Source organism: Ursus arctos, unplaced genomic scaffold (genome assembly GCF_023065955.2).
Source record: "Ursus arctos isolate Adak ecotype North America unplaced genomic scaffold, UrsArc2.0 scaffold_21, whole genome shotgun sequence".
NCBI classification, from domain to species: domain Eukaryota; kingdom Metazoa; phylum Chordata; class Mammalia; order Carnivora; family Ursidae; genus Ursus; species Ursus arctos.
Genome location: NW_026622886.1, coordinates 1394188 through 1420787, shown reverse-complemented (window position 1 = coordinate 1420787; position 26600 = coordinate 1394188). Strand labels below are relative to the sequence as shown.

General features: G+C 53.8%; 1 protein-coding gene across 1 annotated transcript in view; it reads right to left on the bottom strand.

Moving 5' to 3' along the window:
- The window catches only part of RANGAP1 (Ran GTPase activating protein 1), a 29640-nt gene extending 4236 nt beyond the window's left edge, over positions 1–25404 (bottom strand). Inside the window, exons 1-13 of the mRNA XM_026479562.4 lie at positions 25094–25404; positions 22220–22369; positions 17785–17912; positions 14577–14636; positions 11931–12110; positions 9109–9243; positions 6563–6721; positions 5448–5561; positions 4700–4799; positions 4517–4601; positions 3327–3519; positions 2281–2400; positions 503–605 (exon numbers count right to left, since the gene is read on the bottom strand). Coding sequence (XP_026335347.1) covers positions 503–605; positions 2281–2400; positions 3327–3519; positions 4517–4601; positions 4700–4799; positions 5448–5561; positions 6563–6721; positions 9109–9243; positions 11931–12110; positions 14577–14636; positions 17785–17912; positions 22220–22331 — 1489 coding nt within the window. The 5' untranslated portion in view covers positions 22332–22369; positions 25094–25404. The remainder of the gene's footprint in view (positions 1–502; positions 606–2280; positions 2401–3326; positions 3520–4516; positions 4602–4699; positions 4800–5447; positions 5562–6562; positions 6722–9108; positions 9244–11930; positions 12111–14576; positions 14637–17784; positions 17913–22219; positions 22370–25093) is intronic.
- Between the last annotated feature and the right edge of the window lie 1196 nt (positions 25405–26600).

Sequence of the window (26600 nt, the reverse complement as noted above, 5' to 3'; positions counted from 1 at the left end):
GTGACAGGTGCTACAACGGAAGCAGTGGAGGGAATGGGGTAGCGAGGGAGGGTCACGACGGGACCAGGAAATCTCAGGAAGCCCTGGGAACACTATGGGGAAAGCAAGCATCCTCCAGGGTTCCAGGTGGAGGGGACTGTGTGCAGAGGCTCAGATGAGGACAAAAGCTCAGCTCTCATGACCTCTCCTCTGAGAGGACCGCCCCCATAAGGGCCTTGGGGCCGTGACTATCTGGTCTTCCTATGGCACATGCCAGCTGGATGAGTTCTAACTAGACATAACTGTATGGCTTTGGAAAGGCCTCAGTTTCCCCATCTGCAAAAAATAAGAGAACAGCCAGCCTACTCCATGGCAAGAACCCAACAGAAGAACAGGCAGGAGGGGGCGGAGAGCAGTACATACATTAGTGCGAAGACAAGGGGCTCCCGCAACTATAAACATCATCTGAGCCCTGACGCAGCAAGGACGCAGACCCAGCCACGCCCCACCCATCCCGCGTTACCTACTGCATCCTGCACGGCTGTCCTCACTGTGGCTTCATCCTTAAACACAGAGGACACCTTCAAGAAGGCAGAGACCACCTTTTCTGGGTCGGATGTGTCAGTCTGAGGACACAAGAGACAATGGCTGGTCACCAGGGGCCAGAGCCGCAGTGAAGACGTCCCTGCACTCTGCTGCTGGCTGGAAGAGGCCTGTGTCTCGCCAAGGCCTCTAGTGGGCAAGGATGGGTCCTGCCTTACCCCACACGGTCCCCTTGGGGCTAGGCATGTGCCTGGCCCAGAGTGGTATGCAGTACATACAGAGTAAGTGAGTCAGCATTAAGCACGGTTATTCCCATGACCCCATGACCCCCTTCTTGCAATCTAACCTGAATAACCCAGAGTACAGACAACATTCACGTGCGAGGAAGCTTAACTTCACCGAGGTGGAGACAAGGGGAAACGGTGCGAGTGGGCAGACACAGTGCACTGCCTAAGTGCGACCTCCACTTAGGGGTGGGGACGGAGAGCACGACAACAAGACACAGGAGATGACAAATGGTATTACAGGAAAAAGTGGGCCTTTCATCTCATGTATCACAGGAAGAAAAAAAAAGAACACAGATAAAACATATAAAGGACATCAGCCAAAATGCCAAGCCAGCTCTGAGAGCGGACCCATTTAATTTCTCTATATTTATCACTTTTGTTCATCAAAATTGTTTTCTCATCTGTAACACAGGGTCACGCAGTCTACACGGCGGGTTGCCAAAAGGCTTAAAGACCAGAACTGTGTCCGAATACTCGGGACAGTGCCTTGCAGACAGCAGGCGCCTGACAGCCACCTCGGAGCGAACCGCTGGGTGAGCAAACGACCAGCAAGCAAGCGAGGCCGGAGCAAGGGCACGGTAGGCATGTGGCCTCCGTGGGAGCCCTGGGCAGGACAGGTGTTCTAGAACAGCCGGTCCTGCAGAACCTGGGAGGGAAGTCGAGGTGTGCACATGAGTGAGTCCTGGGAAAGCTCCCTAACTCCCCAGTCGTCACTAGTCCGGCAGCCCACGTGCACTCCCAGTGGCACGTCATCTGCAGCCTGCAGAGGTCTGACAGATACCCGGGTCACACTCACTCATGTGTCCGTGGATTTAAAAAACAAACGTCTAGGTGTTTATCCAAAAGATACAAACACAGTGATCCAAAGGGGCCCCTGCACCCCAGCGTTTATAGCAGCAATGCTCACAAGAGCCAAACCATGGAAAGAGCGCAGATGTCCACGGCCAGATGAATGGATAAAGATGTGGGACATACACACAATGGAATACTACTCAGCCATCAAAAAAAATGAAACCTTACCATTTGCAATGATGTGGATGGAACTAGAGGGTACTATGCTAAGTGAAATAAGTCAGAGAAGGCAAATACGATTTCACTCATATTTGGAATTTAAGAAACAAAACAGATGAACGTAAGGGAAGGAAAAGAAAAATAAGGTAACGACACAGAGAGGCAAACCATGACTCTTAACTACGGGGAACAAACTGCGCGCTGCCGGAGTCAGGTGGGTGGGGGATGGGGTAACTACGGGATGGGCATTAAGGACGGCACGTCATGTACCGAGCACTAGGTGTTAAATGCAACTGACGAATCACTAAATTCTACGCCTGCAACTAAAACACACACAGACACCGGTCAGTCCCCCACTCCCATCGACAGCGGCCACTCCCAATCCATGCTCTGCTTGTCCCCCTGCAGCTCCCGAAGCCGCAGCACCCGCCGGCTTGGAATTGGCGGCGCTGTCACCCACCTGCTGGGCTATCAGCACGGAGCTCTTGGGCCCGAGGCGCAGAAGCTTCTCCGGAGAGGGGAAAGCCAGGAAAGTGGAGACGTCTGTAGGAGGCGCGGTGGACAGCACGGGAGCTGGCTCCTGAGGGACAGGTGGCACAGGTGGCTCTGCAGAGGTCCGAACCCAGACGCCTCACCCAGAACACGCACCCCTCACTCCAGGAGGCCAAGGCTCGGAGTTCAGTATTGTCCCTCCCGCTCACGGGCAGTCCCCAAAGGGTGAGGGGCCCGCAGATGGTGCCCTGGCTGGCTCCTACTGCAGGAGCTTCTGGGGTGGGGGCAAGCCATCTCCTCAGGCCAAGGGGCTCCTCCCCTTGACACGATGACCCAGAAATGATGCAGTAAGGCATGTGGGGGCCAAAGGGGACCCCAGCAGGAGCTCGCATCTAGCCGGGAGAAGCACTGCTAGCGAGCACCAGAGGTGCCCAGAGAACAACTGAACCCGAGGGGTGCCCACCCATTTGGAAATGCTTTCCTAAACTGGAAAAAAAACTGAAATCCAACATGAGCGTGGGGGTCCTTGTCCAACCCGTAGCTCTCCAGAAGCTTGGGAGTCTATGAGGGAACAGACATGTCCGTCCTGACGACACCAGCCTCTCAGTGAAGCCAGGCGACACCGAGTGTCCCGGTTGGGCCACAGTCTCCAGAACGGGGGGCTGTCCGTACAGGTCACCAAGATGGGTAGAAAAAGAATTTCTATTTATGCTGATTTTTACCCTATTCTTTCAGAGACATTTATACGTGTTTCATAATAAACAGTGCAGCCGCGTAATACGTGCTATAATCCCATCACAGCGCACAAATGAATAAACACATCTGTGCTAAGTATAAATAAAGATAAGTATAGCCACACTGGAAAACTTTTCTTTTTTTACTTAACAGGAGTGTGCATTCAAAAACAGTCTGCACCCAAGGTACTTAAGTACCCCTACCACCCCCGGGAAGATGTCTCAGGATTTCACATTCAAGGGCCAGGGCTCTGATCCTGGCAAACGACAAGGAACTCACTCCACTGTTTGGGTCCAGAATCTTCCTTGATGGTGTGGATGCCGCCTCTCCTTGCCCTGTCTGTGGCTCTTCCTCCTCCTCTTCCTCCTCCTCCTCTTCCTCTTCATCTTCTTCCTCCTCCTCCTCCTCCTCTCCTTCCTCTTCCTCCTCCTCTTCCTCCTCCTCCTCCTCGTCATCCTCGCCCTCATCATCACTGCAGAGGGGAGTTGGCTAAAGCAGACCCTCCCTACCCAGTGGCCTATGTTGGCTCCGAAGACTGGCTCCACAAACCCACAGACCCCGGGCAGGTGGGAGGGAGCCTGCAGAGGGCGGGGGAGCAGCTGCTCCCAGGGTGGGGGCATGTGGGTCACCAGGGAGCCCATCATTCATCTCTCATCACCCAGAGAAGCCCATGTTGTGAACACGGAAGAACCAGATATCATCCCTGTCCCAAATGGGCCCCCAGTCCCCTTGGGGAAACAGAGAAAAGGAAGACAACGGTCTGTCACAGCTGAGGCCCAGGGCTTGGCAGGAACACTGCCCAGGCTGAGACGCCAAGACTGGGCCGCCCGTATCTCACTGCCCACAGGAAGCTGCAGTTGTGGGGGGCAGGGGTATGTGGGTTTCTGGGACCGTGAGCCTCTTGGGGCCATCTCTGAGCCCCCAGTTCCTAGCAGGAGCACAGGCCTAGCCCTGAGGGGACACAACTGAGAGGCTGACAGGTGAATGAAGATGACCTGAGGGCTAGAAGGGCAGAGGGAACTGGATGGATGCTGATGGCCCAAACCGACTCCCATCCAGACAGAGGCGGCAGCCCCACCGCCACCCCGGCCCCTGCTCCCGCTCCATGTGGGCTCCGCAAACCCAGAACTCCCCACTCTCTTGCATCAACCTCTTCCTTTCCAGACTCCTTTCTAATCCTGACTGAGCCCACCCCCACTGCCACCCTGACCTCACTGCTCCCCTACCTACCTGTCAGCTCGGATCAAAGGTCATCCCTTCAGAAGCCTCCCCCACTCACCCACTCCAAAGGGTGACTGTTCTCAGACCCTTATTGCCCCTTTGCTGAACATACAGTAACCTAATTATCCTTGCCCACCCGTCCTGCCGGAATGAAGTCCCACGGGTCAGAAACCTTCACTGCCTTCTCCTTGCATCCCTAATGCCTCACACAGTATAACCGTAGGCGCCACTGGCTCACAGCTCCCTACCTGAGGGAGGCCAGCACCTTGGCCATGTTGAAGCCGTCCAGCACCTCCTGGAGCTGCTCGCAGCCTTCTTCTCCCAGCGTGTTGCCTGTTCATAAGCAGGAGGGCGTGGGGGGAGGAAGGAAGGTCAAGAGGGATAGCAGGGCCCGCGTGGCAGGTCTGGGAAAAGGCCACCACCCCTATTACCGTTGAGGTCCAGCTTCTCCAGCTCGGTCTTGTCCGCCACGGCCTCGGCAACAGCCAAAGCAGCATCTCTCTTGATTTCACAGAACGACAAGTTCAGCTCCTAAAAATAAGAGGAAGGAGTAGAGGCAAGCAGAACCACAGGCCAGGGGATTGGGGCCTACTCCGAAGCCTCTGTTTTCCCCAAGGGAGGGTAAGGCAGGCTGTCCTCCAGCCAGGCATAATAACATAATAAAAATACTGCCATTTGGGGCGCCTGGCGGTTAAGCGTCTGCCTTCGGCTCAGGGCATGATCCCGGCGTTATGGGATCGAGCCCCACATCAGGCTCTTCCGCTATGAGCCTGCTTCTTCCTCTCCCACTCCCCCTGCTTGTGTTCCCTCTCTCGCTGGCTGTCTCCATCTCTATCGAATAAATAAATAAAATCTTAAAAAAAAAAAAAAAGAGTTCTCTTAAAAAAAAAAAAAAATACTGCCATTTACCTCGCGACGTGCCAGATGCTCAGAATGTTCTCTCACACTATACCCTAATGACCTCATTGCTCCCTCCTCCCATTTCGAAAATGAAGAAACCGGCTCACGTCACATAGGTGAAAGGAATTGCACAACATCAGAAGGAAGGTGTGGAAGGACTAAGCCACGCACTGAGGCCCACCTGGCCTTCGAGACCACCCCACCCCTGCCCCCACAGCAGCAACCCCAAGTGTGGGGGAAGCCCAGACCCACGAGGAAGACACGGGTGAGTGCAGGCACCTTCAGCTTGGGCAGGCCCCCACGCACGGCCTCCGCGATGGCGACGGCGCCCTTGGAGCGCACCAGGCAGTCCCCGAAGTTGATCGCCTCCACCTGCCGCAAGGTCTTCAGTGTCTGCGGGGAGGAGGCAAAGGCCAGGGTGAGGGTGCAGGCCTCCGAGAGCCCACGGCACACCCCGTCAGTCGCCACACCATCACCCTCCCTCTAGCCTGGCCTTCTCAGTACTTCACCAGCTCTTGTCCCCTCCCCGCCTCTGGCAAACCTCCCTCTACCCTACTTCTATGCTACAGCCAGAACCTTCTTGAAGCACAGATCTGACCAAATCAAACCCCCAACTTAAAAGCCTACACGGCTGCCTATTACTCATGGGAGAGCCTCAGAGTTAGCAAGCTCACAAGGTCTTGTCCCCTTCTCCTCTCCTCCAGTCCTCAGACACATGCTGAACCCTGGTCGTTTCAAACCAGGACCAATGGAACAAGGCTCCCTCCCACCTCTGGGCCTCTCCCATGCTGCTGATACCTCTGCCCAAACACCCCTCTCTGTTCAAAGTCCACTTGTCCTATACAACTTGGCCTGCCCTAAGTCTGATTTGAACCTCCTGTGTGTTCCCCCACACTTGCACACACTTCTGCAAACACCCCACAGCAGCAGGACTAGCCTTTCGTGGGGCTTGGGGCCCTGTGAGGTCTCGCCAGCCAGCCAGACTCAGTACCTGCACTGTCGCTGCCCCCCCCCCCCCCGCCCCGAACTAGGGGCTCCTTGGAGGCAGAGTCTGATTCAACTCCTCGTGGCCTGCACTAGGTACAGGTCTCAATAAACAGCTGATGAAAGAATCAGTGAGAAAACCAGGCTGGAGCAGCCTTCCATGCAGCCTCTGAGAACAAATCCAGCACCAACAGCTGGGCGTACAGAGGCAGCTCAGAGGAAGGCAGTATGCACACGCCCAAAAAGGGCACAGGCAAGCCTGTGACATGTGCCCTGTTCTGGAATGTTCAAAAGAGCCAGGGCACACACCTGGTGGATGGGCAGAGGAGTTCACCTGTCGATGGGTGTGTCAAAAAGGCAGCAGCCAGACCCTGCCTGTTTCCACCCTGACGCCGCCACTCCCGCCTTACCTTGGCCATAGCCACGGCACCCTTCTCAGTGAAGGTGTTGTCGTTCAAGTTGATGACACGCAGCAGGGGGTTGATGGCGAAAGCCTGGGCCAGGGCTGTGACACCCGGGTGATTGATGCCATTCTGTGGCATGTGGACCTCCTCCAGAGTCCCAATGATCTGTAAGGGCAGGAGGGACAGAGCAGGGTGGTAGGCTCCCGAGTCCAGGGATAGGCCCAGTGCCAACAATATCCAGCAGGCAGGAAGGGGGCACCACACGAGACACGGGGAGAGGCTGCCATCAGCTTGGGCCTAGGCTCATCCGTGGCTATCAAGGGGCACAGATCTCAAAGCAGAACTTTGGGCAGGGCTGTATCTGATCCCCTCCACAATCTCATGAGGAGACCTACCTGGGATTAGGAACTCCACCAGATAGAGAGGACTAGGGATCAGAAAGGCTAAGTAACTTATGCAGGGTCACACAGCTCAGAACACAGGTTCCTGCATCTGGTGTCCTCAACCCTGCAAGGACTGTGGGCGCTGGCCCAGGGGTCAGCCACAGTCCTTCCTTGCATACTGCATGCAGCTCCACTGTGCCTGTCTTTCTTGGGGCTCTCCTGTGCTATTTACACAGTACAACTGGTGCCCAACATTCCCTCCTTTTCTGGGGGGTGGGGTCTTCTCCAACCACCTAGCCCTTTATCATCCCAACGTTCTGACACCTCCTTCTCTCTGCTTGGGACACTCTGTCCTTATTTGTTGGCATTTTCTTGGTAGATTTGACTCCTATGTTGTCTTTCTATATACCTCTCATTTTGGACACCTCCTCCCCCAGGAGGGCTTCCAGGATCCTCCCACCAGGCCCAGTCCAGTGCTTTTCCTCTATGCCGCCAGAGCACTGTCTTTCCTCTACCGTGGTGTTCATCAACCTGGACTATCAGTGTCGCCTTCCTGTCTATATCCCACCGGCCTCTGAGCTCCAAAGAGAGCCATGTCCCCGCCTCTACTGTTACCAAGGACTGAGGCCAGGCCTGTGAGAACTCTCCACCTAGGTACCTTTTATAGTTCCACAGTGCCCAGAACAGCACAGGGGGTTCAAGAGTAAATGCAGGCAGGCCAACTGAGGAATATTACCAGTCAAGGCTTCTCAGTATCTTCTGATACCAGACCCTTTGGGAAGTCTGGTAAAGACCCTGGCTCCCTTCTGAGTATATTTCAAAATTTTAAGATAAATCATATACGACCACAAAGGAAATCCATTCAATTGGAAGAGAGTCCGCAAAATATTTAGAAAAACCCCAAATGTGTGCTGCAGTAGTACACGCACTCCTTAGTACCAAGGCGCCGAACAACAGGACCTGGAGGCAAGTCCACAGCTACCATCACACTGATGCGTGAGAAACAGAGGTTTCTACGTCTCTGTAACAACTGTAACTCGACGTGAAAATATCTGGGATTTCTATACTTACCACAATCACGGGCATTTCAAAAGTTGCTGAGGTTTACAGCCCACGTTCACAATTTAAGGTAACACTACATTTTAGTTACTTTAGTGGTAATAATCATGCAATCTTCCCCCGTTCACGTTCAAAGACTCCCTGAATTCTATCCACAGACTAGAGACATCCCAGGGACCCCGACTGAAGAACCCCACTCCAAGAGCACTGGAGGACATCTGTGGGAGGCCTAGCACAGACACAGTGCACTGGGGACAGCAAGCTGATTGAGGGACACAGAGAAGGCAGAACCTTCAACGGCACGGTGTTTACGAGGATGGCAACCAGGCTCCCCCCGCTCTGGAGGCAGCAGGAGCTCCCTGCAGCCAGGGGTCCAGTAAGACACAGGCACTTCTCCCCTGCTACGTTCACTCTCTGCCTGAGGTAGAGGAGTCCCGGCAGGGAGACGGCGGGGAGTGCCGCTCTGGCCTGAGTGTGGTTAATGCTGCTAGAATACGGTTTGCCAAAGGAAACATTTAAATTAAGAGAAAAGAAAGATGGACTCCAAAGTTCCCAGCATCCTGGGGCAGGTGTGGCCCTCTCATGGAACTCACGGTCAGGGTCTCAGCAGTGTCCTGGGGGGCACTGGGGCAGCTGTGAAGGGAGAGGAGAGTGGGAGGAGAGAAGTAGGGCAGAAGTGCCCCTGAACCACTGCTCCCCTCCCTCCCCATCTCAAAGGTAAGGCTAACCACTCCATCTCTGTGCCACCCAGTACACAGACACCGACCCTCTGTGAGCCCAGGCCAACGCCGTGCCAGGCTGTCATCCCGCTAACTGCTCTGGCACCCCTGCTCCCACTCCGAGCCTGGCAGACCTCACCCACGGACCGGAGCAACCTCACATCTTCTCGAACAGCACTCCGGGGAGCCGCCACCAAGGCACCTGCAGTGGTGGGTCACGCAACTTTTCAGACACGTGGCTGGAATTGTGCCCCGCTGCAGAACGAGCCAGCAGGCGCCGGGGGGCGGGCAGCAACTCGCCCTGGGTCTCGCACCTCAACTCCAGAGCTGGATGCACACCAGCTTTGCTGCCTCGGGGCACGGCGGGGCAGGGTGTGCAGAAACCACTCACCCCGAAAGCTTCTGCCAAGGCAGTGGCTCCGTCGTTCTCCAGACGGTTTCTGCCGGCCACGAAGACCTTCAGGCCCAGTGGCTTGCCTTGGGCACTGGATTTCCGGTGACACTCAGTCAGAGCCGCTGCCAGGATCTGTGGGGGAAAAGGCAAGAGGCCCAGCCCTGAGGCAGGAAGCCCTGGTCTTCGACATCCCATGCCGCCTACTGGTGGCAGACCTGGGGACAAAGAACGGCTCACAGGCACCACGGTCATGCTGCACATGCAGCCAGCACCTTACAGCTTGCTTCATGTGTGTGTCCCACTACCCTGTGGGGTCTAGCCTCGTGTGAGAGACGGGACAGACACCCGGAAGGACGGGGGACACCAACACGGAGAGGTCAACTGAAAGACAGCTCCTGGGGAAGGGGCGTCAGAGTCAGCTCACTGTGCTGCCGGAAGCCCTCTGTCAGGGGGGAGCTATGGTGATGCCCACTTTCCAGCTGAAAACCGCAGCTGAGAGAGGCACAGAGACATTCCTATGGTTGCTAAACAAGTGGAAGACTCTGGACCAGAACCCAAATCTTCTGGCATCTCTTTCATGTTGCCCAGCGCCTAAGGGGAGCTGGCCGAGACCATGGCCCTGTCACACTCATCGGACACACACCATACGGCTGGGGTGGTGCCAGCAGGTAGCTTCCACCTGGGTGATACCAACAGACCAAGAGTTTAAAAATGCTGGCTTGTTGCTGGGAGTCAGAAAGACCCCGGCAAATAAAACATAAAAGATTCCCAAGAAGAGCAGCAGGAAAGAAGCAATGTTTGTAGAGTCTCTCCTACATCACCGGCACTCTCAAGAAAGTACTTTCACACCTTCTCATTTCAACCACAAATTAAGCCTAGGAGGAAGGTGGTATTGGTTTGACTCTATAAAGAAGGCAGCCAAGGCTCAGAGAGGTAACTGCGCTGGCCAAGGTCCCCCAGCAAATGTGCAGGGGAGCCACAAGTGGCAGCCAGGTCAGCCTGACTGCATAGCTCTCTGTCCTCGGGAGACAGAAGGGCCACCACCAGCCTGACTCCTTGGGGGATCGGGCACGTGCTCAGCACAGAGACTGTGGACTTCCGCCGTAAACCAGCCTCCTGAGGAACTTTGAGGAGGTGGGAACCAACCATACCAGTGCATCCCATTCTTCCCAATTCCCTCTGGGGCCACCATGGTGAGGCCACAGCTCCTACAAGAGTCCAACCTGGGGACCCTGGGTCTGGAAAGCTCCAAGCACAGGGCTACATCTCACTCCCAGTGAATCTTTCGGGCCCCTCCAATTCCCACGTGTGTGGCACATGGGTCAGAGTGAATACATCCTGGCTGGAGGGAACAGATGCCACAGGACCCAGAGACCCTGGCGCTCGCAGCTCCCAGGAGGTGCAGGTCAGCAAGGCCAGCACCCACAAGATTCGACAAAAAGGTCTCACTGAATCAGACTGAGGGAGGTAAAGACAAGTACAGGCCAAATTCCAGCATGGAGCTGGGCTGCCAGGGAGACCCTCTGGCTACAGGGTTCACACCATCTTCGTCCCTGAGCCATGCCACACACTCGAGTAAAGGCGAGGTCTACCACCAGCCCCAGGCAGCTCTAGGAGCCTCAGTTTCCCTGGCCAGCCACGCAGCAGAGGAGAGCCAATGGAAAGCTGGGGCATTTCCCAGGTGCATCTCCAGCTCCCTCAGCACACCTCGCTCTAGGTTGGGCTGGACCTATATTCTGTGCTGATGCCAACATTTTAATGTTTTCACACACGTGCACGGCTTACTGCCCAATTAGACTGGGGGGTGGGGGGGAGGGGCTGGCTGAGCCACCCAGGAGCACACCCCAGCTCTCCCTCCCATGGGGCAAGAGGCAACAGGCACCCCTTGTAGGGGAGGCCACTCTGGCTCCTCAGCCTGCGTGAGCATCACACAGGCTCCTCTTGCTGCTTTGACGGGCACGGAAGCAGGTTCAAATCCCACGTTAGTCCCACCCCAGCGATGCCATCTGGGGACTTGACCCAAGGTCTCTAACCCCAGTCCGGTTAGGTGGAACACTGGGAATAACATCACCCGCTTTTTGGTGTGGGTGGGGGAATTAGGGTAAGGCATTTAACCCATCTTCAAAGAGAAGACATCCTTAGTCACTGTAGGTCCCTGTGTCCCAGCCCTTTTCTCCTTTTGGTCAGAACGTAAGTGGGGATAGGGAGGATGGGAATTGGCCTTTCTAGTGTCTGGGCCTAAAGGAGTGAGAACGGGTCAAAAAAAAGAATAAACAAGGCTGAGCTCCCTCAGTGCAGGTTCCAGGAAGGAAAGAGACGCCTTTCTGCACTGACTGGCCTGACTGGCTGGCAGGATGGGGAAGGCACCTCCGGCAAGGCCAGTCCAGGAAAAAGGTAAGCTGTGCCCAGGCCTGAGCCGTTTCCCTTTCTGGGCTCCCTCCCCCACACCCCCACACGGGCCTCACGTGGCTCTGCCAGCTGTTCTGAGGGCACAGCGTGTCTGGGATGCCCAAGCCCAGCGCTCTGCAGAGCCAGCAGGTCAGCGCATGTATGCGAAGCTGCCTCTGTGTTGCCAAGACAACACGAGAACTGGGGATGGTTGCTTGGCAACCCCGCCCTCCAGGCCTCCACCTCCTCTCCCCACTGGCCACAGGCTGCTGCCTTTGAGGCCGTTCTCCTCTGAAGAGAAAAACAACAGGCCAGCCATCCCAGATGGTGGCCAAGAGCACATCCTTCCTGCTCCAGCACAGCAAGAGACCGGGCAGGGCGGGAGGGAGGGTAGGGACGATGGGGATGCGGGGGAGGGCCGCCGCACCCACCTTGCCACCGCCGATGCCCATGCCACAGTTGTTGAGCTTCAGCTCATGAAGGGTGAAGCAGGCAGAGCTCTTGAGCAGGGCCTCAAAGCCTCGCACGCCGTCGGGCCCGAATGCGTTGTCGCTCAGGTCCAGCTCCACCAGCTGCGCCCCGGCTGTGATGAGTCCCTCCCCTAGTGAGGTCTGGACACAGAGAGGGTTCAGCTCAGTTTCAGATACCTCCCAGGGGCAGCTTCTATGCCAGGCCCCCCCTGCCCTCAGGGGGCACCCAGGCAGAGACACAGACCATTTCGCTACAGAGCTGTCCCTATTTTATACCCAGGACCCAAAACCCTTAAGAGGTCTCCCAAGTCAGGTGGGGCGTAGGGTGCGGTATACATGGGGGTGGTCAGGGAAAGCTTCCTATAGGAGAGGGCACTTGAGCTCAGGCTGAATGAGAATCAACCAAACATGAGATTCCAGCCAACAGTACAAACATGAACAAAGAGACATAGCGTGAAGCAGCATACTGTGTGTCTAGAGACAAGCAGTGGACTCCAGAAGAGGCTGAGGCTGGAAGGAAAGAGAGGAATCAAATCAGGCTAGAGCCCTGAACATCAGGCCAAGGACCATGAACCTGAGCCTGAGAGCTCTGAGGGCTTTGACGTGGGTGAGGGATATAGAACACACATCCCCCAAACCTGAGGAGGGCACACTGGAGGCCGAGAGCCCGCTCAGGAGTGTGAGACAGTGATCCAGGCAGCAGAGGAGGAAGCTGGCTGGCCAGTGTGTGGGAGACAGAAGAGAGCAAACAGAGCCTCAGGCCAGTTCTCGGTCCCACAGAGGGAGGGAGACCTGCAGAAGTGGCACGTTCAGCAGATGTGCAGGAAGGAGACAGGCACCACTGAGGCCTCCGGGGCTCCTGGTGCTGACTCCAGGGCTCCTGGAGATGGGTGCCTATCTCCGAGCCACAGCCCAAGACCACGCGGCAAGATGCTAAGCTCTCCTGGGAACCTGCTGGGCTGGGGATACCTACACTTCCCCAGGAGAGACAGCTGAGGAGAGGAGGCTCTGCCAGAGACTGGGGGCCGAAACAGGGCCGGGCATGCATCCTGCACGGGGTTCCCAGGGGACAGAGTTGGGGAGGGGAGACACTCTCCCTGCCTAGGCCTCAGACAGGATAGCTGAGGCAGTTTCCACTGTCCTCCCCACCATGACTCAGCAATGGAGGGCCATTTTCTGGCTGCCCCTGCCCACAGAAGGCCCAGCCCCTGTCACCTGGCCCCACTGGCCTCCAGCCCTCCCGCAGCCAGAGCTGCTGAAACCCTCTGTGTTTGCTCTACCTTCCCTGCATCTCATGCCTTTCCCTGACCCCAAATTCTCTTGTCCCCCTTTCTAAGACTCACTCTGGTCATCAGTAATATGGAGATAAGAACACCTCCCTCAAACACTGAGAAACTTAAATGCTAAACTTCAGGTAAAACAATGCACACAGGGCCCAAAGTTCCTATCTCCCAAGTACATTTTCTTCACCCCCTCTTCTAACTTTAAATCCTTTTACTTGCAAACCCCCAAATGAATTTCCTTAACCTACACTCTAAATGTTCCCTTCACCTGGTTCTTGTTCACCCTTTGAGGCTGGTAACTAATGGAACCAGCTCCCCAAGGGCTTCCTCAATCCCCCAACGGAGGAGCCCTCCCCCTGGGGTTCTCATTAGGGCATCTGTCACTCCCTGAATGACCCTTAGTTGTTTACCGGACTAACGTGCATCGTCATCATCATTATTATACTAACTTAATAACTTACTAATTAATATATTCATTCATTCATTTAAATGTAAGCTCTACACCCAACATGGGGCTTGAACTCGACGCTGAGATGGAGTCTTTTGCTCTACCAACGTAGCCAGCCAGGTGCCCCCAGACTGAGGTGCTTTAGAAATGAGGGTGGTCCCTGGGCACCTCAAAAACCACAGTGCTGGCTAGACGCATGGAGGTCTAAGAAGACAGCCCAGCTCAAACAGGGTGAGAGACCCAGTAACACAGTCATGCCAATAACTGACCAAGAACCTCATCCTGAAGGCACCTCATGGGCTGGGCCCCATGTTACTGAAAGGCTGCCTATTACCAGCCCTGCCTCCTTCCTTTGAGCCCCAGGCAAGCCACATTCTGCTCAGTGACGCCCCCTGCCACTCCAGCCACCCAATCCCAGGCTGGGAACTTGACCCAAGCCAAGCTGAGCCCCAGGAATGGGGAAATGGAAAACAGAGTGGATGGAAGCCACCCACGAGAAGCAAAGCAAAAAGAGTGGTATGGAGAAAGGGAGGGCCCGGAGGGAGAGGGGGGCCCACAGAAGCGGGTGAGGGAGCAGAACAGGGAAGTGCAAAGAGAAGAGGGATAAGAGTGAAGGGAGCGAGATCCACAGTGGGGGTGAAGCACAAAGCTCAGGAATGAACCCGGGGATCCTGGGGCTCTGCTGCATCTCCAGTGACTGGGTCTCAAGTCTCCCAGAGGCTGAGCCCATCAGGACACGGGCAGATGCTGCACTTGCCTGGCTTCCGTTGAGCACCTCAGTCACCCACAGCGTGAACACAGTGTGAAAATAGTCCTGGGAATTGCCAAAGGGGTCCCTGTGCCCAGGGGAGGGGAACAGTGGCCTGGTGCACTCACCAAAGCTGGTGGGATCTCGGACCGCAGCCTCCCAGTGAACATGTCGCTCCAGTGGCATCGCTTTGGAAGGAAGAGGAAGAGAAGGGTCAGTGGAGCCCCTCGAGGTGGCCTGCAGACAACGCCTCATCCTTGTGGCCATGGACTGCTGAGCATTACAATACTTCTAAAGTTGGGTTTCCTCAACGAAAAGCTGGTCCAGCTCTGGCTGAAGCTGGAGGTACCTGAAGGCCACCAAAGGCCATACAGGGCTCAGCAGAAATGTAGGGGAATGCTGATCTGCCCAACCTTCTGGTTTTCTAGGAGAGAATCAGGCTCTCTGAGAAGGAAGAGACTGGCCCCAGGCGCCAAGGCACAGCAGTGGCAGGACCAGGGCCAATATGCCAGACTCCTTGTGTCTAATACCGGTTTCCCCATACACTGTGGGTCCAAGTGACAGGTGACAGGATTTGAGTGGCAGAGGCAGAAAGTAAGCAATACAGGATCCAGCAGCTTGGAAGTTACTCGTTTAAGGTGTTTGTTGTTGTTGTTGTTAAGGGAATCTCTATGCCTAACATGGGGCTCAAACTCATGACCCCGAGATCAAGAGTCTCAGGCTCTACTGACTGAGCCAGCCAGGCACCCTTCGAGACTCTTTCCAACCCTTCTGATCACCTCCAGAAGGTGGTCTTGCGTTGGGGCTGGTGGATCCTGCCCAACTCTCCACTTCTTGCTCGTCTGCCTTTTGAACAAAGGGTGAGCAGGCCTCATGCTCAGAACCTTTAGGTGACAACCTTTAGGTGACTAGAATTCAGTAGCACTATTTTGTTATCTTTATGGTAAGGAATACCGCCTTCCATTTACAGAAGAGATCATGTTTTCTTTTAAATTATATCAAAATGAGCTGATTTAAAGAAAATACTAGGTAAAGCCACAAAGGTGGTGGTCCTACAACTAGATCGTGTTACCTCGCAGGCCAGCAGAATTTAGTCTCTAAGCACACAGCCACCCTCCAACTCTGGTCGCTGTGTCCACCCAAAATATCAACTCTGGCAGCCCCAGTCTTTCCTGGGCCAAACCTGGGAATGATGAAACCCAGAGAAAGCACTTTCCTCTGAAAATCCAGTCCTTGAAATGTATGAACTAAATCCAACCTTAAGTACTAGGCAAACTGATTTTTGTAGAATTCTCAAGGCCTCCAGTAACGCAAATTACCAACACACGTGGAGCCTTAGGAGACAGTCCATATGGGTCTACTCAGTGAGTTACGCCTGAATGCAGGTGCCCAGGGCCAGGACAGGCGGCCACAGCCTGAGCACCGGAACCTCTAGCAACTGGCTCCTCACCCTGAAGCTTCCCCAACCCAACTCTGATGGGCCAAGGCTCAGCAAGGGGATTTGGGACACAAGGACTAGGTTCCAATTCTGATTTAACCGGACTCTAGGCCTGCCACTCCCCACTCCCCACCTCTGAGCCCTGGTATGTCATCTCTGAAATAGAGCTCCTGGCCTCAACAATCTCTAAATGAGCAGTAGTTACTGCAGAGCAGTTGTGAGCCTGGGCTGTTATCCGGGCCCCAGGCCCAGCCCCCTCCTGGCATGTGTGGCCCTGGACCTCACTTCCCTCATCTGTCAAGACCTAACTTGTGCCTGTGTTCCAACAGGAGAGGTAACATCTCTCACACCAGCACCTTGGCCAGAGCACTACTGGGGTCAAGGGCAGCTCCCACCTGCCGCGGCCCCCACCCCACTAGGGTGGGGTGACACAAGGCACTAGGCCTGCACGTGGGATGACACGATGCACGAGGCACTCCTGCTCTCTCATGACACAAGCCTGCATCTGCTCACCACGGCAGCCTCATAGGGAAGAAAAAATTTTTATAAAGGAGCCCAGACTCAGAGCGGAGATCGGTGCAAGGCCACAGAACACAGGGTAGTAGTCCTTGAACCCAGACCTTCAGATGACAAAGCGCAGTTCCTACAGCTTCCAGGCCCGGGGCCACATCTCCTCCATTCCTGTCCCTCACTGGCCACTGGGGAGGGTTGAGTTTTTTCATAGGAAAACGTCCCAGCTTCTGCTCAGGGAAACGAGAGGCCCTGGGCAGAAGAGAAGAAACAACCATCGCCTTGGCTATTAACCTTGACCACGATCTTCCTGAGAAAACAGCAAGGACCACCTCACGAGCCAGCTCCAGGTCCCCAGTGGGCAAATCCACTCCGTTTGCGCTGCCCTGCACTCTTTCCCTTGAGCAAGCACAGTGGGGCCAGGAAAGAGCACCGGGCTTCAGAGTGTGCCGTGTGGCTTACTCATGGCATTAGGATCCTCAGCTGTTTACTCAGCTTCTCCGAGCCTCAATTCCCTTGACTTACAACATGGACGCCATCTTTATTACCTGGGGTGCCCAAGGACTAACGACACGTGCAGAAGAGCCCAGCACTAGCCTGGCCCTGCAAGGACTGAGCACCATTTGTAGTCAGAAAAGCAGGTCTCTCCCTCATGACTCTGCAGAGGCTTTAATGTGCTGATACACAGTAGGATTCCCAGGAATGGAGAGCATGCAGGGACACCCTCCTGACATTTTAAACACCTGATATCCCAGAGAGGTCTCACAGAGCATTTCGAAGGAACGGTGTTTCGTGGGACCCCCCTTTAGGACACAATGAAACAGAAGGAGCTCCGTGTTGGCCAAAGAGGAGCACCACTTGAATCTAACCGTTAAAAACGAACTCGCCATTCAGCTGTGATGAGTGCAGCACCTTCCCAAACCCACCACAGCATCTGAACTGAGGTCTGGCCACTTCTGCCCAACACGCGAGTCTTCTTTGGGCAATCTTTGCTCTGGAGGTCCCTGCTGGGGAGGCTCAGTGCATGCCAGAATGGCCCCATAGTCCAAGGCTCTCGTGGCCCAATTCTGTGCCCTTCCCTCCTCACAGATGCCAAATCTCCAATGCTAGCTGAAGGCTCTCCCTGTCCAGTCCCACTTCCTCCCCCTTTATCTTTCAGGCATATTACCTGATACACCTCTGACACTCTGTCTGCTACTGGGGGATCCAGATGGACACATGACACAGGGAGAGGGGCCCCGGCCAGTGCTCTGCCCTCTGGGGAGGCCAGCACAAGAGGAGCTGTTCATGGTGACTGCCAACAACGCAGGACATAGGCAGGGGCTGCGGTGCCGTGAGTGGAAGTTTGTCCCCAACCAGGCAGGGCCTGCTCACCATGCAGATCTCACCTTCAACTCTGACTTCTTTTCCAAGGCCTTGGCGATGACCCTGGCTGCCTCCACGCCCACCGTGTTGCCCTCCAGGCGCAGAGCTTCTAAACCATCAAAGTCTTCAATCTCTTTAATCACGTCTTTGGCTGCCAAGGACCAAAGAACAGACACTTAGATTTTGGGAGTCATGAACAGCTGAGGCAGAAGAGAGTCCGGCCACTACTGCGTCACTCACAATTCCAGCAGCAATAGTATGCCTGCTGTGTGCTGGGCCCTGGCTTGTGAAGGAGAATCAGACGAGTTCACAGTCCAGCAGGGACACGACTACAAAGAAAATTCCTCTGTACTGAGTGTTAAAAAGGGCTCGGATAGAAGGCTTGGGAGCCAAAGGAGGAAAGAAACTAGCCACGTGGGGCAAAGAAGAGGCTTGGCACCCTTATGGTGGTGAGTGTGGAGCCTCCCTGCACAGGGAGTGCACGAGGCCAAGCAGGGAAATGGCGTCCAAGTGAGAGGACCAGCAGGTACAATAGCATAAAGGCTCTTAGTGTTACATGATTCATGCGTGGGGCGTTCATCACTGTATTGTTTTTGTTATGATGAAAAATTCCAAACAAGCTAAACATCTATCAACAAAGAACAAGTTAATTCACCGAAGTACATTATACAGTTACACTGACGTCATTATGAATGGTGACACAGGTGTTTACCTGACTTGGAAAATATTCATGTCATAGTGACAAATGAAAAAGGAGGTTTTCCACAGGTGTTTGGTCTGATCACACTTTTAAAATGTTACACCTATTAAAAAATACATAAATAAGTAAAAATAAAAAAATAAAATGCTAGATATTCTATCTTACACGCACACATACACACACACACACACACACACACACCCCCCACAAGGTCTAAAAGGATAGAAACCCAATGTTAAAACAGTTATCTCTAGGTGCTGTGATTATGGGTGATTCTGTGTTTTTCCACCATCTGCTCAATTTATTCCTAATGTATCAGGTTACAAACCAGGTTTTTAAAGTATCTCTAATTATGGTCCAAAGAAAGAAAAAGAAAGAAGAAAAAGGGAACTCAGCTATGGTTAGGAAAAAAGCTAGAAAGAAAACACCCAAATTAATAGAAGTTGTACCCTAGGGTGTGAGATAACCAAGATGTGGGTTTTTTTGCTTTCTGTCAATGTTTCTATATACCATAGTGACCATGTGTTTACAATCCGAACAAAAACACACAAGATGCACGAGACAACACCCAGCCAGCCTAGCTGGCACAAGACGGAGTGGGGGGGGTGGGGAAGAGATGGAGATGTGTGCAGGAGAGAACAGTTGGATTTGACCTTTTAGGTGAGAAAGGCCACAGAAAGGGTTTCAGAAAGGTGGTGATTTGCAACCTGTAAGGAGCTCCCAGAGAAGCTGTCCCAGTGGGGGCCTCTGCACATGCCTCCCTCCCCCAGCCGCCAGCAAAACTTCCTCAGGAACCCTGCTGAACTCCCAAGCAGATCAGATCCTGCTTGGCAGGTTTCACAGCCCTGGTCTCCCCACAGACGCTGCCTGCTACAATTTTACCCTCTTCTAAGTGATTACCTGACCATTACGTGGAGACTTTGTTCATACCCCCTTCCTCGCTGGGTCACGAGCTCCAGCCGGGACTTTGCCTCAGCTCACTACCATGCCCCGCAGAGAGGAATACTTAGCATTTTCCCCCCGCACCTAATAGTTACTGTTACGTCTATTTCACAACCGAGTGAGTCGAGACACAGAGACAGGACGTACATGCCTGCTGAGGTCACACAGCCAGAAAGTGGTGACCAGCATTCATTTTCCTTTTCTCATTTCACAATCAGGACGGCTGGACAGGTATGAACCTCCCATTTTCTAGAAGGGGAAGCTGAGGGTTCAAGGAATGAAGCAACTCTGCCCAGGAATTCAGGAAAAGGGCAGAGCTAGGCTTCAGACTGGCCTTCTAAAACTCTACCCATGTGCTCCTCCCCAAATCCTTGCTTCCGTGCACAATCATGGATTTTATGCAGCACTCCCCCACACCCCATTTCCGCAGGAAGCCCCTAAATCCCTCCCCCCCTCCCCTGGGTCCCAGTTGCCCAGGCGTCTTCTGTAGCTGGCACACAGTGCGCTGTGCGAGGGCTGAGATAATCTCTCAGGCCTTTGGAAGACCTGCTCCAAAACGGAGCCCCTCGAACACCCAGGGACTGGCCAGGTGAACAAGGAGGGAGGACAGCGGCTCACAAGAATGTTTATGCAGTCCTTGAGAGCCAGGCGACAGCGATGCCAGGGCCCCGAGGAAAGACTTCTGTCGTACAAGTGCTGCAAGCACAGAGATACACGGGGACTGTGCACGAGTTCAGCTCCGAGGAGAGTCACAGGCACAACACGAGCCGGGAAGAAAAAGCACCGACATGGGAAGAGCAGGGACAGGAGCAGGGAGGATCACTGCTGGGTGGCCTCTCGCACTGGTTTCCAATCCCAAACGGAGTTCTATGTAACTCGAACACCGGTCAGGGCTGCGTCCCAACTACTGCCGGTTAGCCAGCTGTCAGGAGGCTGAGCGCAGGGCTTGCTCTTCAGCCTCCCCCACCTCACACGGTAACAGGTTCCAGGTATTCACCACGCAGCCATGGAAAGCAGAAAGGCCTTTCTTTGGTTCTTAAATGCTTATTAGGGAGAGAAAAGAGCCCTGTTCCCATCATCAGTTTTGTGGCTTCCTCACACAGGCCCTTGCCCTCTCCTGACGGTGCCAGCTCACTCGCAGCCAAGATGGAGGCCCTTTCTGGGCCCAGGATTCATCCGCACAGCATTCAAGGGGCTCTGCACTAGGCTTCCTGTGGCATCCTGATTTCTTCTCTTCCAAGCCCACCCTACGCGTCTCAGCCCCTGTGCCTAACTCATGTGGTCCTCCCTGCCTCTAGTGCCTGTTCCCCCTCAAGGACAGTTCAAATACCACCTCACCCATGGAGACTTCCGGGGCCCCCCTAAACTAGAAGTGACCCCTTTCCCTCGCCGTACTTCCCACAGCTTTCTGTTCACGTCGCTCAGAGTATGCTTCACCTTCTGCCCCCGGTAGTTACTTGAGTGCCTCCTTTCTCCTCCAGGTTAGGAGCTCCTCAGAGGCTGGGGCTGTAAGTTGGGCATCCCTGGTGACCTACCAAATGGAGGCAGCATGTCCAGCCTGAGCTGGTGAAGTGGTGATCTGCATGGATTTTAAGGCTAGACAAGCCTGAGTTCTAACCCCAGCTTCGCGGCTTCTAGCTGCGCCCTTAGGCAAGTCCTATCACTTCCCTGGGCTTTCATTTTCCAATCTACAAAACGGGGATGAAACCCACCTCAAGGACTTTTGTGAAGATAAACTGAGACACAACTTGCATGGCACTTAAGACTGCCTGACTCAGCGTTCAGTGAATGGAATTTAATAGCAAATTCACATTTACTGAACTGAGCTGACTGTCTACTGAGAAACACAGGAACAGGGATTCAGCTGGACCTCTGTTAAAATCCTGGCCTCTGCTATGTACCAGCTGTATGACCTTGGGCAAGTTAGGTCTTCAGATCTTTTTTCCTTATTTATAAAATGGTAACATTTCTCCCTCCCTCCTTCCGGAATGATGAATGATCGGAAGGGACAAGGGCACAGGGAGGAGCTCTGTAAATTTTAAGGCCCTTTAGAGATACAACGAATGTGCACGGCCACGCTCCCAGCAACCTGAGGACTCAGGCAGTTTCTGAGCCGGTGCAGGAGAGCAAGCCTGCCTGCACTCCATGACAACCAGCCTAGCCCAGACCAATTTCCCTGGTTGGGCCAGAACCTCAAGAGGCCGTGCAAATACTGACGTAGGTGCCTTCACTTCCAAACGCCAGGGGATTCGGGGTTGACCAGTGTTAGCCATGCTTTGGCTAGGGATGAAAAGACAGGGCCTGCATTCTGGTTCCTAATTCCCTCCAGTCCTGGTTCCTACACACAGACAGTAACATCCATCCCTCTCCCAGGGGCATTCAGCTGCATGGACCAGACCTCCCGAGAGAGCCTTACCTCTGGGGAAGGCAACCAGTATTCTCAGACCAGCCTAGGATCATGGTGCTAATGGTCTGAAGTAAGAAGTCAGGGGCTATATCCTAAGACGGCTGTCGTGGTCCCTCGGTGTTTATTATCCCCTCCCTCTAGGACATAAAGGGGCCCTTTCCACCTGCCAACCTAAGCGGTCACCAGCAAGGATGGCCTCCAAAAACATGACCACCGGCAGGGAAATCTATATGTGCTGTGGACACATCATCTCTGAGCCTCACTGCGGGATGGGCCCAAAGATATCTCACAGAACTACTAGGACAAACAACGTGATAATGCAGCTCAACAAGCCCGAACCCGAGTAAGAGTAAGTGGTCATTCGCACACTCCCTTTCCTCCGAGGGGGCCAGCCCAAGCAGGAACTCACCATCTTCTGCAGTGTTGAGTTTGAGGCTCTTGCCCTTGAAACTCAGCTGTCCCCCGGCCACCTGGGTTTTGGCAAGCGTCTCTGCTAGCTTGGCAATGTCTTCAGAGGCCATGCTGGCCACGTTGCTGGGCTCCCCTGGAAATCTGCAAACTGAGCAGGACAAAGTTTCATTAAGAGAGAGGAGTCTCCTGCTCTCCCCGCCCCCGGTTGGGGAGGGCAGGGTAGGACATCAGCCACTTCAGGGGCTTGACCCCTTCACCCCCTACTATGGAAACTCCAACAGCTAAACTACTGGGAGAAATGAAAACAGCATTACGGAAGGAACAATTCTAGAAAGGTGGAGAAAGTGGCAAGAATGTAATAAAATCATTTTAGCCTCTGGAGAGTCACTATCTCACTTTAACTCTTCCCCTGCCCAAATGCCCCAGCTGGGACACCAAGCATAGCCATGTGAGTTGTCCATTTTCTGGGCCCCCAGTGAACAGCAGTTGAGTCCCAGACCAATAGCTGCAAAGAGCCCCAAGCACACACCTGCCTGATCATCTTGGCTGCTCTCTGTTTGAGGGTCCCATTCCTCAAACAGGACTAAGATGGCTATGGGATCCAGGTCATCCATCCCAGGAAATGCCCCACCACCCACGCTGGCATGTCTCTGGGGGTGGGGCACAGGGGTCAGCCCACTGCACGTCCAGTTTCAACCTTGCCCAGGAGACTGGGCAACCCATGGTGGCCAGACCTCAGAGGTTCCTAGGAGACCAGAGGTCTCTACATCACAACAGCCACCATCACAATAGATCAAGGGCAGAGTTGCTGAAGAAAGGAGCTTCCAGCCTGGCAGAACTCAGCGGACTGGCAGAAAGGACTACTCCATTTCCCCAATGAGGAAATGGCAGGTAATCAGGAGAGACCAAGGAAGACTGATATGGGGGACAGAACTAGCAGGTGCCCACAGAGACTCCTTATCCAGAACATGTTCTTCCCCAATCTATTCATCCTCAAGATACAATTGTGATGGCCCCCCCATCTTATTCGCCCCAGGCTTCCTCTGGGCTCCTACAGTGCGCTTCCCACCTCGTTGTCCTTATCTTAACCCTGATCACCCTGGTTTGCCTAGCTTTACCTGTAAGCATGAATTATTCTTCTGGGTAAGGAGGCGTCTACTCATTCAACAAACACTTATCGTGTACTACTGTGTTCTGGACATTGTTACAGGTACCGGGAGCACAGCAACGAATGAAACAAAAATCCTGCCCTCTTAAAGTAAGTGTTCTCTCTTTTTTTTTAAGATTTTACTTTTTTAAGTAATCTCTATGCCCAACGTGAGCACAAACCCACAACACCCAGATCAAGAGTCGCAAGCTCTACCAACTGAGCCAGCCAGGCACCCCCTAGAACATGTGATCTAAACAAGATATGTAGTATCTTAAAACAGTGATAAGAAGAAAAACAGAGAAGAGGGTAAGGAGTTTTCTGGGGGTTGCAATTTAAAACAGATTTGGTTAGAGGAGCGCCTGGTGGGTCAGTTGGTTAACTGTCCAACTATTGATCTCAGCTCAGGTTTTGCTCTCAGGGTCATGGGTTCAAGCCCCATGCTGGGCTCTACACTGGGCATACAGCCTACTTAAAAAAACAAAACAAAACAAACAACAACAACAACACACACACACACAACAATACACACACACACACACACCAAACCAGAATGGTTAGAGAAAATATTATTACGAAAGAAACAAAGACTTGAAGCATATCAAGGATTGGGCCAGAGAGATATCTGGGGGAAGAGCAGAGGCTCTTGTGGGGGGCGGGGGGGTTGGAGGGGCAGATTACAGGAACTGCAAGGAGACCAGTGGGGGTGGAGTGCAGAGAGGGAAGGAGAAAGAAAGCAAGCAGTGAGAAAAGAGAATCAGCAAGAGGCCCAAGTCACAAAGGCCATTTAAAGAACGTGGCTTGTACTCTGAGTGAAAAGGAGAGTCATTGGTGGATTTCTCACAGAGAAGAGCAGGCTCTGATAGATGTTTTGACATGATCACTTATTTGCAACCTAAAGCCTGGCATCTAGAAGATGCTCCAAGAATGAAGAGCTGAAACTAAATAAAGATTAGCCTGAAACCCCGCCACCACTTGCACTTCTGGGATGGGACAATTTGAGGCAAGAAAAATGGTGGTGGGGCTCCCAGATATGTTCCTATTGGAACACAGAACTTCTCAGCTAGAAAAGGGCCTATTGCTCAGTCCAATACACATACGCACCATCCACTTTAAAGACTACGAAACCGAAGCACAGAGAGGTACTTGATTTGCCCAAGGTCTGCAAAGGGTCGGCGGCAAAGACAAACAGTAAATACACGAACGATCCTCTCCTTTCTGGGCAGGAAAGTCGCAGATTTTCTCAGGTGCACATCTATCGCTCCTGCGAGGCGTCAGCAGTGACTCATGGCGATCCCAGGGGCTACAGCGCCAGCCCAGGCCCTCCGCGGGCGTGAGACTACTGGGAGGCGGCGGCAGGGGAGCGACGCTCGAGTGCGGGCCGCAAATGACAGGCGGGCGGCGCGGGAGCCCCATCCGGATCCCCGGCGGACGCGCACCGCCCCCAGTTGTCACCGACGCCAAGAGCAGACGCCACTGCTGGCAGCTGCGCCAGACGCCCCCTCCAAGCCTCAGTTTCCCCATCTGGGAAAGGGGCCTGCGCCCCCCAGCACCCCCTCTCTCAGCCCCTTCGCGTTTGGCCGTCGAAGCGAGGGGAGAAGGCTGAGAAGACACCCACAAGGCGCTCAGGGGCGCCATACCTTCCTCGCCCAGTTGCAGGGCCGCGCCACCCCCCGCCCCATCCCAGGCAGGTGACGGGGAAAGGGAAGGGACCCCGACCCTTACCGTAAACAGGCGGCGCCGCCGCGTGGGTCGACCTGAGCGCGCGCGGCCGCCCGGCAGGGGCGGGGAATGATTTAGGGTCCGGGTCAGGTCAGGTCGGGGTCGCCGCCTCGGAACCCAGCTGTCCCGATACCCAGCCCGCTCTTCCGTCAGCTCTCCCGGCAGTTCTCGCCACTCGCGTGCCCGACACCACCTGCTCCCCGCACGGCGGCTGATGATGGCGGAGGAGGAGGATTTTGAAAGCCGGCAGTTTCTTTCCTTCGATTTGATTTGTTCGAGGCCCAGGCCAGGTTCCCCTTCCCCCGCGCGCGTGGCCTACCGGGTGTGGTAGTCTAGTTCTTCTGCGCGGGGCGCGGCGGCCGCGGCAAGAGCGGGCCCGCAAACTACTAGTCCCGTGATGCATCGCGTCCCAAGCGCTCCTCCGCCTGCTCCCTCTGAGCCCTCCCTTTTCGGCTTCTGGCTCTTTCTCCAGCAGGCCACAGGGAGGCGTGTAACCCCGGACGCCCAGGGAGACTACAATTCCCTTGATGCCTTGCGGTCCATCCGACTCAGCCCTTCCGGAAAGGTTCACGCTCACGTAACTTTATTGACAAAGGCTGGTACTACCGAAGGCGAGCTGTTGGATCTGTTCAGCAAGAAATAGGTATCCATTTCTTCTAAGGGAAGCCTCGCCTTTTTCTCCTATGAAATTGAAAGGCCATTCGAAGCCTTTCACATAAAGAGCCGCAAATTATTTGATAATTAAAAAGGGGAAATAGTTAACCCTAGAGTAGAGAAGCTGAGACACCATCTTAACCAAATGGTTCACGTTAACATCAGTAACACGACAAACCGACGTTCATTGCACACCTGCTGATGTGATGCAGTGAGAAGGACACAGCGTCACCATGCAGTCAGCAGTGCATAAAATTAATCTAATCCTGAGGAAGCATCAGCCAAACCCAAACTGTGTTACAATTTCTTCTGCTACAGAATAACTGGTCTGTGCTCTTGCAAAAATGTCTGTGTCATGAAAGACAAAGAAACTCTGAGGAACTGTTGCAGATTAAAGGAGACTAAAAAGACATGAGAACTAAATGCAATCAATGGTCGTGGGTTGGATCCTGGACTGGTGAGGAAATTACCGTAAAGGGCAATGTGGAGACAATTAGCAAAACCTGACCGTATATTAGATGATAGTATTGTAGCAATATTAAATTTATTGATTTTTATTATTGTGGTGGGTTATGTAAGAGACTGCCTTTGTTCTTGGGAATGCATGCTGAAATAATTAGGGGTGTGATACCAGCAACTGACTTGCCAATGGTTCAAAAAAATGTGTATATACATAGAGAGAGAGCGCACAAATGTGGCCAGATGTTCAAAATAAGTGAATCTGGGTGAGGGAGTATATGGGAGCTTTTTAAAATACTTTTGCCACTTTTCTGTAGGTTTGAATTTTTTAGGTATCAGAACACAAATAGCTTTTCTTTTTTTCTCTTCGCAAAGAACATTTTATCCATTACATAAA